Source organism: Alosa pseudoharengus, unplaced genomic scaffold, assembly GCF_046254945.1.
Source record: "Alosa pseudoharengus isolate Yale_2024_CS ecotype anadromous, Long Island Sound unplaced genomic scaffold, YU_APseudo_1.1 YU_APseudo_1.1_scf_16, whole genome shotgun sequence".
Taxonomy (NCBI): domain Eukaryota; kingdom Metazoa; phylum Chordata; class Actinopteri; order Clupeiformes; family Clupeidae; genus Alosa; species Alosa pseudoharengus.
Genome location: NW_027468630.1, coordinates 7,996,870 through 8,010,355, shown reverse-complemented (window position 1 = coordinate 8,010,355; position 13,486 = coordinate 7,996,870). Strand labels below are relative to the sequence as shown.

Here is a 13,486-nt window from a genome sequence, read left to right as displayed (position 1 = left end):
TCTCTGTGTGTGTGTGTGTGTGTGTGTGTGTGTGTGTGTGTGTGTGTGTGTGTGTGTGTGTGTGTGTGTGTGTGTGTGTGTGTGTGTGTGTGTGTGTGTGTGTGTGTGTGTGTGTGTGTGTGTGTGTGTGTGTGTGTGTGTGTGTGTGTGTGTGTGTGTGTGTGTGTGTGTGTGTGTGTGGAAGTTCTCTTCATACAGTGTCACCAAGGTCTTTTTTGGTCTTTCTCATTGAAATACCATTACAAAAAGCACTAAAGCACCCTGAGTCACCATCACTTTTTTCTCACTTTTCCTTTTTGTTTGTGTGTGGGTACATACATACGTCAAATCCGGCAAACTCCCATCTCATATTACACCCAGACGACCTGCACTCTGTTAAAGATACCATCCCAGCCTGAATAATGCGTATTGGGTTTAGTAGTGTCTCAGCATGCCCCGCACTCATTCACTCATTCCAAACTCCACCTCTTCTCCCCATCTGACTTCCATCTCAGCGCTGCAGCCCGCCTCATATGCAATATTCTCCTGCCGCCTCATGCACTTGGCTCATTACGGCACATTGTCAAGCAGGCATGTCTGGAGTTGTACCCAGCGTTAGGCTGAACCAGTGTCTGCTCTAGTGCTGCCTTCAGGGTGGCCAACTCGGGCATGGAGTTCAGATAGATAGATAGATAGATAGATATACTTTATTGATCCCTAGGGGAAATTCAGACGGAGCTCCATGCAGCGAGTCGCCTCAGAGGTGGACGTGTCCTTTTAACGTCCCCTCCTCCCCTGTCGACCTCGCATCAGCAGACGTTTTGATAGACATAAGTGTTCATTGAATCGATTGTAAAATCGATTTTTTATGTCTAAAGACGTTTCCATTTTCAACGCCAAATATAGGCCAATCCACAAACAACTAACAGGCATTAGGACGAACGTAAAGAGGGCGCTTGTAGACGCAAGCCAGCAATATTTCTGATGATTTATTGGCGTGAAGTTTCGTGCACAATGACAAACAGAAGTGCAACATTCTCGAAAACCAGTAAGCCGAGTGGACTGCCATTACATCAGTGACATGACTGCAGGCTTCAACGTAGCTGTGTCTGTGTTTATTATTAGAAATGTCAAACAAATTTCGCCTACGTAGAACTCGATTGCACAGTTTGCGTAGCCTACCGCTTTGTTCTTCTCCATAGTTTGATATACCAAAAATCCGAAGTACTTCCACATCGAACTCCTCAAGTTATTAGGGCCTATCACTCGTCTCTCTACATGTCGCACAGGTTGATCGCGTTGTCCTCCATTTTTTGGCAAAACACGAGCAGCACAGCAGCTGATTGAAACAGCTGTTCCCGGTGCGTAAACTTGGTGGGAATTTTCTTTTTAGCTTTCGCAATGCTTACTGCACTTCGGAATTCTTTTATATTCTGATATTCTTGTTTGTGAATTCTGTTACATCTATCTTTTTTATTTGTTTATTTCGTTTAAAATGAATAGTGTAAATATTTGGTTAAAATTGATTCCCTATTTTAGCTTTCGAAACTTGTGTTGTTTGGTCCAATCGATTGTGCAATCGATTTTCGAACGTAAAGTGACAGCCCTAGTATAGACCCTTTCAAGAGAGTTCCATTGTCAGCATCATAGTTGGCCCCACAAGGCTTCCGTTTTAACATTCCATATGTTATCTTAATGCAGAGGAAGTAGATTGGGAACCAAATAGAACGTTCAAGCATTGTTATTGTTTACCTTGTTGAAAGGGTCTATATTAACTGTAGAAACCCACTCTGCGGATGTGCCATGGATGTAAAAAGGGGGGGGGGGGGATCCTGTTAGCATTCCAAGTTAGTCCCACACAAGCTTGAATTTTTATCAGAAGGCACCACAGAGCGCGAGCCTGGAAGTGTGTAGGCTTTGTAAATATTAATTGGTCATGATTCCCTAATTGCCACAGCCTCTGAGACAAAGTTAATGAACTAGAACTTGTGGCAGAGACCACCTTGTGCGGCCTGCAGTAGATGACCAATGAAAAAGCTTTGTTAGAAGTGTGTGTGTGTTTATGTTTGTGTTTTTGTGTGTGTGTGAGAGAGAGAGAGAGTGTGTGTGTGTGTATCCGATGAAAAGATTGGAATCAGTGGCTCAATAAAGGAAAATTCTGGGCCTTGTTTGCTCAGTACGTTGATGTTGGGCGCTAATTAAATCTCACTGGGTGGTGATCATCATGTTTACAGATCCTCCCTATTAATTTGTGTACATGAGCGTCGCTATATGGACAGAACTACTGACAATTAGGCAGCATACATACACATGTGTGCACACACACACACACACACACACACACACACATGCACACAGATGTTACAAGCTCTATTTTTCATCATCTCTCTCTATTCCCTTTCATCCTACCCTGGCTCCCTCCCCCCCTCCTCTCTCTCTCTCTCTCTCCCTCTCCTCCCTCTCTGGTTGTCCCCTCCCTGTCATCACTCTGCATAACAGGAAGTAGGGTGAATGTGGTGACGCAACGTTTACTCTCTGTGTGTGTTGGTGTGTGTGGAGTGTTCTGGTAGACGTTGAGTTGTGTACCAGAGCTGCAATCAGGGGATTGGGGCGGTACAGCAGCAGCGGTAGTGTGAGGTTGGGACCAGCCAGGTCCAGCAGCTCGCAGAGTAAAACAGGGCAGTGCTGAGCCTCCTGGGTGTGAATGACATGTGGTCTGGACACTGCCAGACTGGGCTGGGCTTTAAAGGGACACCAAGCAACGTTTTCGTGTTAATTAATCATCTTCGTAAGTCGGTACATGGTTAAATGACTCATTACGGGGCGAATGACTGCTCTCTCGCCCGCCCCTACTGCCTGTAGGAAGAATATCCCACTTGCAAGTTCTGTGTATCCTACCCGCCGACCGAAGCAGGATCAGTTTACAGCACAGAGGCAGGCTAACGAAACGTGATTGTTGCAAACGTGTGTATAATGGCAGAGCCGGCGAAGAAGCAGTGAAACCCCTTGACGGAAGACGCAAAGAAAAGGAAAAGAGCTTCAGACAGAGCGAGGGGGAGTTTGGTAGAGAAAAAGCATCAGGCTTGCCTGGTGTCCCTTTAAAACAGGCCTTCCTCCTGACAGGCACTGTGTGGACGACCAGTGACACACGTAGTGCACAAGTAGTGTGTCATTGGAAGTCCTGCCTTGTGCCTGCATGAACGCTGATTTTAATGTGATACTGTAAACTGTGAATATCGCCTCTAAGCAACGTAAGATTGCTGTGAGCTGGACAATCATTTTTAATAAATGAAAGTCCTGTGGTGCTAATGTTTTATCGCCTATTATATTCTCAGTTAAGGAATGTGTGGAGTTTGGTGTGTATTACATTGAAGTTTTGATTGCATAGATGCCTTAGGCTTGTTATTTAAATTAATGTGGTGTCAAAGAATACATTTCAAAGAACCCATTATTTCAGATGATAATTTGTTTTTTTAAGTTACAAACATATTTTGGTTGGTTGCAGATTTTGTGGAAAACTTAGACTTAACATTTGGAAAGTGGATACTGAGGGTAGAAACACTATTTTAGGGAGATTTTATGTAGGCCCATAGTGAGCTTAATTGTGCTTATTAAAGCACGTTGCCTCTGGGAATGAAGGTCTGGCTTTAAATTCGGACTGTTAGGTTCCGCTCTGTACCTTCAAGGATGGCCTGAAGGTCACTCTCTCTCTCTCTCTCTCTCTCTCTCTCTCTCTCTCTCTCTGTCTCTCTCTCTCTCTCTCTCCCTTCCTCATTCTTTATTTTTTTTCTTGGTTGCTTTTTTTTTCTGTCTGCCTTCCTTTTTTTTGCCATTTTCCTTGTTCTTGTTCTGTCTTGGTGTGTGTGTGTGTGTGTGTGTGTGTGGTCCTCCGAGGGTGGTAAGTGTGTAATGTGTTGACTAGTGAAGTATCCCCTGGGTGGCCTTATAAAACACTCAAATCTGCGTGTGTGTGAGAGAGTGTGCTTGTGTATGCATAAGCAAGCGTGCCACCTACGCTACACAACACTACGCAACATTACACAACGGTACGTGAGAGGCAAGCAGCGGTCAGATCCTTAACCTCTAAAAGTCCCAGCGCACACACACAGACCAGGCATTTCTTTTGACCACGGCAAACAAACAAACACCACACAACGCCAGGCCACGCTGTCCTCATTTATAATGAAGCCCTGGTTGAGAGTACAATTCGACTAGCCACAGAAACGCTTTGGCCATAGCTCAACTTCAAATAACAATACTATGATAGTCTCAACTTGAGCTAAATGTATTGTCAGGATAAGAGGAGAATGTTAGCCTTTTGCCAAAAGCAGAATGGTTGTTTTAGTGTGTTATCTCCCTTTTAGCGTAAGGTCGCTTCTCTGACTCTTTTGGATTGCTGTCTTTAGTTCCAACAGGTACAGGTCTTAGTGATGTAGACTATTTATCATGAGAATACACTTACCTACCTACCATACACTATGCACTTAGCATAGCCCATATATTGCACCAATTAGTTTTAATTATGGCCTTCTAGCCTATATAAATCCCTTTTTTAAATAATTAAAAAAATCTCCAATCTTATTTAGGAGGCTTAAGGCCTGCTTCTACTTTAAACATGGTTCTGTATTGAGAAAGTGTTCTCATTCTCATTTCACATTCAGTTGATTGTTTGTGATGAGATATGTTTTTACTTCATATCCTTTTAATCTGCCATCTGCAAAAGTAGAGGCACTGTTGCATGAGTTGCCTTGCTTAATCTTTGCTTGTAGTATTTAAGCCTAAAGCTCCAACACTAGCCTGCTTCTGCTGCGCTCCTCATCCTGTGGCAGTACGGCTGCTCTGCACCCAGCCCTTAACCTGGCAGTGTGTGTGTGTGTGTGTGTGTGTGTGTGTGTGTGTGTGTGTGGCTGCTCTGCATCCAGCCCCCTTAACCTGGCAGAGGTTGTGTGTGTGGCTGTGTGTGTGTGTGTGTGTGTGTACATGTGTGGCTGTGTGTGTGTGTACATGTGTGGCTGTGTGTGTATGTGTGTACATGTGTGGCTGTGTGTGCATGTGTGGCTGTGTGTGTATGTGTGTACATGTGTGGCTGTGTGTGTATGTGTGTACATGTGTGGCTGTGTGTGTATCAGGGATGGAAATTAACCACCCGCCCCCCGCCAAATGCGGGTAGTTTTGTGCGCTGGTGGGTGAATTTGGTCAACTTACCAGCCACTGTGGCGGGTAGAGCTACTAACATACCACAAATTGTCAGATCCGGTCTAATTTTCATACTTATTGACGGTAAAAAATAAGAAAGTGTCTGTAGGGATCATGTAGCCTAACGTTACCAGCCTATAAGGGTAAATCGTGCTGATTTGAAGTTCTACAACTCGTAGTGAGCCGCCACCGCAGCATAGCCTATACTGTAGGCACTGGTGCAGCGCTTCACTTTCACTTCACTACCATTAAGAAACTGTCACTATGCTTTCATGTGCCACTGCTAGATTATTTCAGGATGACTGCATAGACATAAATCTAGTGAGATCTGTGGATCTGCGTTATATCTTCACAGGCTAACATTCTCACCTAAATAGTTCTCTTTTGAATTGGCCCGTATAGCTATTTTAATCCCTCCCGCGTGTCGCTGCTATTTAGACCTATGAGGCAGACAGACGGACATCTCCACACCCATTCGTCGTGGTGGATCTCACAAACTTTTCATTCATGAAATTACAAACCGTATATCAGAATAAACAGCAGAATTTACCGAACACAAAGGTGTAAAGCATTCCCTTATACAAGTTATAGCCGTTCCAGAGTAATCCGGTTTTGAAATTGAAGCAAATGTCTACACGGTCTCCAACTTTGGGCTTTTGTCATACCTGATAAGGCCAAATACAAAATAAATGTTAACAATATCGCCTAGATAACTGTACAACCAGAGTTTTTTCAATGTAGGTTCACAAAATGCTAAGCATGCATATTACGTTTCTTAAAGCTGAGCTGTGCTTAAATTGTTCAGTGCATGATTTCATAACGGGCCAAATAGAAAATAAATGCTAAATGTTAAATATAGCCTTGATACCTGTAAATATTTAAATCAGATGATGTACACTATAGATAGATCAAGTTGGAGGGTTGGATTATGGGATGCTCCAGAACTCACAGAAACGGAGTCTTAAAGGAGCCACACTACTTTTATGACAAGACACTATAGAATATGAATGTGGTTCTATTGACCTTTAGTTTTGTTGCTACTGTGCTTGGAGGACAGCTGGTAGGTTTAGGGCAAATTTCAGCACATTTTAGTCGTATTGTAATAATGCTGATTACCGTGATCATTTTGGGTAGCCTACTATAATCATGATATCACATTTTCATGCCGTTTCTCTAGTGGCTGGTAAGAAAGTTGAGTGGCTGGTAGATTTTGGAATCCACCAGCCACAGTGGCAGGTAGAAAAAATATTTAATTTCCATCCCTGGTGTGCATGTGTGTCATGTGTGGCTGTGTGTGTATGTGTGTACATGTGTGGCTGTGTGTGTATGTGTGTACATGTGTGGCTGTGTGTGTATGTGTGTACATGTGTGGCTGTGTGTGTATGTGTGGCTGCTAGTGGACCCGTCTGGTGATCTGGGCCTCTGCCCATGATGCCGTCTAACATACACCATCTCACACTGACCGGGTGGCTGTGCTTAACACGCATAGGGCAGAGCACGGGCTGAGATGATCTCACTCGACTCTCGCTGGTGGTGGAGTGACTTGGCTCCTGTGGAAGAGGAGGAGGAGGAGGAGGAGGAGGAGGAGGTGGTGGTGTGTGGTATCAGCAGTCATCTCAGAGGCACACAGCCAAGAGACCTCTCTCAGCAGCCTGTGAAAATGGATTCAAGTGTCACATGTTTCCACTGTCTCTCCTCTACAGGTACACACAAACTCACATGCACCCATGCACACAAGCACACACAAGCACACGCACACACAGGCGCACACAGGCATAGCCACAGCTAGTCTGTCAGGCGGATGTTTTTTTGTTGTGTGATTTGTGTGTGTGTGTTTGTGTGTTGCGCTGGGCTCCAAATTGACCTGTAGGTGTCGTACACTTTTATGTGTGCCTTAGGAAGAAACTGGAGGTGTTATATTTGCTAATAACACCCACCCCACACCATGACAATGTTTCTCTCTTCCTCTCACTCTCACACACACACACACACACACACACACACTTACATTCACGCATGACACACACACACACGCACACACACACAGAAGCAGAAACACACACAGTTATCTGTTTGGCTCCGTAGGGTTAGTGTAATTTCACAGCTGCTGCTCCCGGGCTTTGCATGTCATTCACAGGAAGTGATGTCATTGCCACTACCCACACCACCACCAGATTCCCCCTCTCTCTTGCCATGCGGTGCGTTGCCAGGCAACCGGCTAAGTCACATTGTGGTGCATATTAGCAAAGTGTAATTTCATCTGGAGCGGGTGAAGGAGAATGAGGTTGAGGACATGATAGTGTAGCCTTTGTGTGTGTGTGTGTGTGTGTGTGTGTGTGTGTGCGTGTGTGTGTGCGTGTGTGTGTGCGTGTGTGCGGCTGTCCACAACAGATGGGCTTCTGTGTGAATCGACAACTATGCACTCCTGCACGTAATCACACTCAAATGCATTCCCAACCGAACTGTGTGTGTGTGTGTTTGTGTGTGTGCGAGAAAGATTGAATCACAAAACCAGAAGGGATATCTATCTCTGTCTCTCTCTCCGTCTCTGAGTCAGTGTATATTACTCACCCTGCACGCATATTTATTTATTTATTTTATTTATTTGTGTGTCCCATTGTGTGTGTAGAGCTGATATTTATGTCTCTGTTGCGTTTACGTCAGTGCTGCTGATTGAGTTTGGCTGGTGGCGAGATGCCGGCGGGCAGAAGCCCATGGCAGGACTCGCCCATGTCCACCCCTCTCAGGACTCGCCCATGTCCACCCCTCTCAGGGCTCAGCGCATGTCCACCCCTCTCAGGGCTCAGCGCATGTCCACCCCTCTCAGGGCTCAGCGCACTGCCCCAGTGCCCAGCCGTGGACAGCCATGTCTCATATTCCGTGCTGTCTGCTCCATCCGTAAGCCAAAGTAGGACATAGGTCATCCACTCTCAGCTCTCGCTCTCCTCTCGGGTGGATTTATAGGATGTGTGTGTGTGTGTGTGTGTGTGTGTGTGTGTGTGTGTGCGGGGGGAGGTGGATCTGTCTCTCTCTTCTCTCTCTTCTCCCTCATCTCTCTCTCCCTTCCTCTGTCTGGCTCTGCTCTCCCCTTTCTCTAGCTCTCCCTTACCTTTCAAATTCCTTTCCTTCTCTCTCCCTCCCTCTCTCTCTTTCTTTCACCCTACCCCTCTATCTCTCTCTCTCTCTTTCACGCTACCCCTCTCTATCTCTCTATCTCTCTCTCTCTCTCTCTCTCTCGCTCTCGCTCTCTTTCACCCTACCCCTCTCTCTCTCTCTCTCTCTCTCTCTCTCTCTCTCACCCCTCCCCCTCTCCCTCTCCCTCTCCTCATCTCCATGTCCCTCTCTCTCTCCCTCCCCTCCTCCTTATCTCCATGTCCCTCTCTCTCCCTCTCCTCATCTCCATGTCCCTCTCTCTGGTGATGGCTAGAGGCAGCAGGCTGCTGTGCCACCTCACCCCATCAGATGAGGGATCGCTCAGTCACGGCATGCCATGCTCGCAAGTGCGTGTGGATCTGTGTGTTTGTGTGTGTTTTTGTGTGCGTGTGTGCGTGCGTGTGTGTGTGTGTTTTTGTATGCGTGTGTGTGTGTGTGTGTTTTTGTATGCGTGTGTGTGTGTGTGTTTTGGTATGCGTGTGTGCGCGTGTGTGTGTGTGTGCGTGTGTGTGTGTTTTTGTATGCGTGTGTGTGTGTGTGTGTGTGTGTTTTTGTATGCGTGTGTGTGTGCGCGTGCGTGTGTGTGCGTGTGTGTGCGTGTGCGTGTGTGTGCGTGTGTGTGTGTGAGAGAGAGAGAGAGAGAGAGTCGGATGGAGTGCAGAGTGCAGCATTTGATATGATGGCAAATGCTGTGTGTGTTGTGGTTGTGTTCGCACTTGCGTGTCAGCCCCACTATATGGGCGTCTACTAGACAGCACGAGGTAGTGTGCCTCTGGCTTTGAGAAAGATGAGAAGGCAGTGGAGAAAGAGAAAGAGAGAGGGAGGGAGAGAGAAAGGGAGGGAGGGAAAGAGAGGGGGAGGGGGGGGCAGGAGGAAAGGGGAAGACGGAAGAAGGAGTATGCCTGACGTTGTGAATCACAATATTCCTGCAACCTCTCTTTCTTTCGTTCCGACATATGCACACAAACTTACACACACGCACACACATGCACACACACACACTACACACACACACACACACACAGAAAAGAGAAATACAGGATTCTGCCCCAGGAGCTGTTGTATTGTCAGTGTGTGTGTTTGATCGGTGGCTATATAGGTCGTTTAGAACATTTACGCAGAGCTGCACTGTACCTGTTCAGAGTGAAGTATCTGCTCTCTCACACACACACACACACACACACACACACACACACACACACACACATGCGCACATGCCCGTATGCGTGCGCACACACACTCCCTTTCTGTGCTGTCATGACTGTAGGGAAATGGACCATTAAGTACACACACACACACACACACACACACACACACACACAGGCACCACAAACCACACTCTCACATTCTTACATACAGACTATAGTTATACGTCACATTCATATCTGTACTAGTAATTTTCTCCCTCTGCATGAGAATCGTGTCTCTCTTTCTTTCTCTCTCTCACTCTCTCTCTCTCTCTCTCTCTCTCTTTTCCTTTCTCTCTTGCTCCCTCTCTCTATCTCTGGCAAACTCTTGTCCTCTGCCTCTGACACATACTCTGCCAACTGTGCCAGTTTGTGCCAGTGCATCAGTTAAATGACACACAGTTCCACACAGGTAATACTCTGTGTGTGTGTATGTGAGTATGAATGCACATTGCACATGTGGAATTGTTTTGGAGTTGTTGGCTGATGGTTTGTTGAGACACAGATATGACTCTTGAACAGGCTGACAGATGCACGCACGCACGCACGCACGCACGCACGCACGCACGCACGCACGCACGCACGCACGCACGCGCACACACAATGGTGTCTAGACAACTGACACAGGAAGCAGGACTTCTAGTTCCCTTTCTCAAGGGTGTGTTTTGAAATTACTAGCGTCCTTGCTAGTGTTCTATGAAAACTCCTCACTGCCACTGGTCTTCCAAACACACTATTACAGTCAAACTAGATTTGGAAAACAGACCCTTTAAAGCCTCTGTGCACAAGTGAAGGCACTTTGTGGTGGTGAACATGGTGTCCCACCCCACCCTGGATCGGGTGTGTGGTTTTCAGAGGTTACACCCCAGGCTAACACACACACACACACACACACACACACACACACACACACACACACACACACACACACACACACACACACACACACACACACACACACACACACACACACACAGGTCTGTTCCCTGCAGCATGGACTACATCAGCAGTAGCAGACTTGGAGAGGGTGATCGATGTAGGCTAGCCAAGTAGTGTGATCCAGGGTGCCACTGAAGCATGCCTTTTCATGGCCAGCTGTCTCTGCCCTGTGTGGTTAATTGAAATACTTCATCAGCAGAGGTGGAAATGATTAATTTTCCATTCAGACCTCTCTTTGAAATGTGAAGTCCAGGGCTGGCAGTGTAGTGTACGACTCTGGTGCCCAGGTGGGCATGCATGCACTGCTCCTTTACAGTGGACTGCATGGCAGAGGAAATTATAGACCCAGAGGCGGTTATTTAATTGGTTGCTATTTTCCCATTACACCATAATAACTTTGGTCAAATTTGTCAAACATGAAATTATTGCGTAGTAGATTAGGTGAGTAAATGACATGCAATAATGTGGAAATTGCTAGGTTAATAAGGCCTCTGCGCTGAATGCCAAAATCACTTGGCCACACAGGTCATCCTGCAGCGGGCGATCTTGGCTGGGCAACCGTCCGATTGAGGTTACGGCACAGGTGGTGAGAATGCCACCATGACACCAGATCTTAACCTACATGTGTGGCCTCCTACGGGCTTGCTTCTCAGCAAGGCTGGGGAAAGGGAATAATCAGACTTTGTTTTCAAAGTCAACTGAACTGCACAAGTTTTGTTTTGAAAATGTCAATGTTGTGTGTATAAATGAAGCACTCCTGTCTGTGTGTGTGTGTGTGTGTGTGTACACGCCTGCCTGTGTGTGTGTGTGTGTGTGTGTGTGTGTGTGTGTGTGTGTGTGTGTGTGTGTGTGTGTCTGTGTGTGTGTGAAGATTGGTAATCTTGACATTTGGAAGGTGGAATTCAACGCCGCAACTGCACTCTGCACAGCCTGGCCTCTCTGGCTTCGATCTGCTCTTATAAATCAGCTGAAAATGGCGTTAACAGTAGGAGTGCACATATTGATTGAAAAAGCGGTGCACATTAAAATTCGCCACTCTGTTCCAGCTGTCCTCAAAATTGTACATTGGCACAGACTGTAGAAGATGGAGCCAAATCATGCAGTCGTCAATCAATGCATTCAGTAATTAATGGCTGTGCATCCTCCAGGAAGAGCCATCCCTAATGTCCATCCATTACTATGCCAGTCCCAATATGTCAGAGAAGCAGACATTTAAGAATTCTAGCCCAGAAGTCACACCACACAGTGTACACATATGGTGTTAGCATTAGCTTTATTATGGCTAGTTTTCCACTCGGTAACTCGTATTGTTCTTGTTTTAATTGAGATAGCTGCCTAGCACGTCACTTTGACAGCAGTCAGCATTGTGAAGTTGGTCAGCAAAACATTAACAGTAACAGTAGAGTCCTGTAGGACCTGTGTAAATATTATTTTGTATGTTTTTGTATCGTCAGGAGGAGAGGTCTTTCTGACCTGAAAAAAATTAATTTGGACTCTCGGTCTGTGTCCGTGTGTGTAATAGTAAGAGGACGGTATGGGAGGGACTGCTGGTACTAACTGGTCATAAGGCGACTACTGCAAGGCGTATTTGTCAGTGAGGGGTGGGGGGGTTGGATTTTGGGGGGGGGGGGGGGACGTCTGGGGGTCGGTGGGATGCTGGAGGAGTGTGGTGCTGCATATTCACACACCATTACCAGGCACCGTACAGACCACACACACCCTGCTGCCAACCTGACTCCCATACTGATGCGCTCATCTGCAAAGGTGCCTGTGTGTGTGTGTGTGAGGTAGACACTTTGACTTTCTAAATAAATGTTCTTTTCTTTTTTTAATATTATTTTCATTTCCTGAGACTTCCTCCTGTGTGCCTGCTCCAGCGTCACTATGATAGGATGCAGTGCGGCCTCTTTTGTAGACAATACCGCTCTGATTTCGCCCCCTCCTTCAGATCCATTGTGTTTGAAGCCCATCCGTCTGGGACGATTTGATCACACTCGAAATGCCAGAACAATGGCTTACTGTACGCTTGTTGTCACGCTCGTGGTTGTGGGTTGGTCCGCTTTTGAGTCGCGCCCGGCCTGCGCATTCTCCGGCGGTAATCTAGAAGCCTGTGAGGCGGGCAGCCGGGCAAGCTGTGGTCGGGCCGACTACATTCCATCACCCTGAAAAGGGGAAATCGATGTGGCTCTCCGAAGGGGGGGGGGTCTAGCAGGTTTTGATCAGCTCCGTGCAGTACTTTGTTATGTTTTTGTGTTATTGGTTTTCCATTAAATCTACTTCACCATAGACACTCTACAGGCATTTTTATAATAGAGACTCCTCTTCTGCTTATTAGAAGCAAATAGAGTAGTGTGTGGGTGGGTGTTTGCGTCCATGTAAATATTTATTCATTTATTTATTTATTTATTTATTTATTTATTTATTTATTGTCCTGAATTAATACTTCAGAAGGAGAGCGAGAGAGAAGCATCCACACGGCATGCTGTAAAGGCTCTGCAGGTCATTTATTTAGCACAACGTAGACCTTCTCAGCCCCCATTATCAGCCATGCATTATTCACATGCCTTCCAGTTTGCACAAAGATAGTGGAGCATGGAGAAAAGGAGCCTGACTCTTAGGAGTAATGACTGCGTGCGTGTGTGTGTGTGTGTGCCTGTGTGCCTGAGCACGTGTGCGTGTGTCGACTCGCATGCAAATGAGTTGTGTCCTGTGTGTGTGTGTGTGTGTGTGTGTGCGCGCGTGTGTGCGCGTTCTTCCCCTGTGGGTGGGTTGGTACTTCCCAAGTCTAACGTGTGTGTGAGCGCGTGTGTGTTCTCAGCCTGTGTAACATGGGCTTGCCTCTGTGCCTTTTGTCTCTGCAGGAAGATCGTCATCAAGTTTGGCAAAAAGAAGAAGCGGAAGCCAGAATCCTCGGAAGAGCTGTCCGAGGATGAGCCGCCCCCACCACGACGCTCCAAAGAGGACGACTCGGTCAGTCCACCAACAAACACACACACACACACACACACACACACACACACTCACTCTCTCTC

At 46.5% G+C, this 13,486-nt stretch overlaps 1 protein-coding gene across 11 annotated transcripts in view; it reads left to right on the top strand.

Moving 5' to 3' along the window:
- The window catches only part of chd9 (chromodomain helicase DNA binding protein 9), a 102,383-nt gene that overhangs the window by 41,090 nt on the left and 47,807 nt on the right, over window positions 1-13,486 (top strand). For all 11 annotated transcript variants that reach the window (XM_076286936.1, XM_076286935.1, XM_076286946.1 and 8 more), the window contains one exon: window positions 13,316-13,424. In XM_076286936.1, the coding sequence (XP_076143051.1) occupies window positions 13,316-13,424 (109 nt within the window). The remainder of the gene's footprint in view (window positions 1-13,315; window positions 13,425-13,486) is intronic.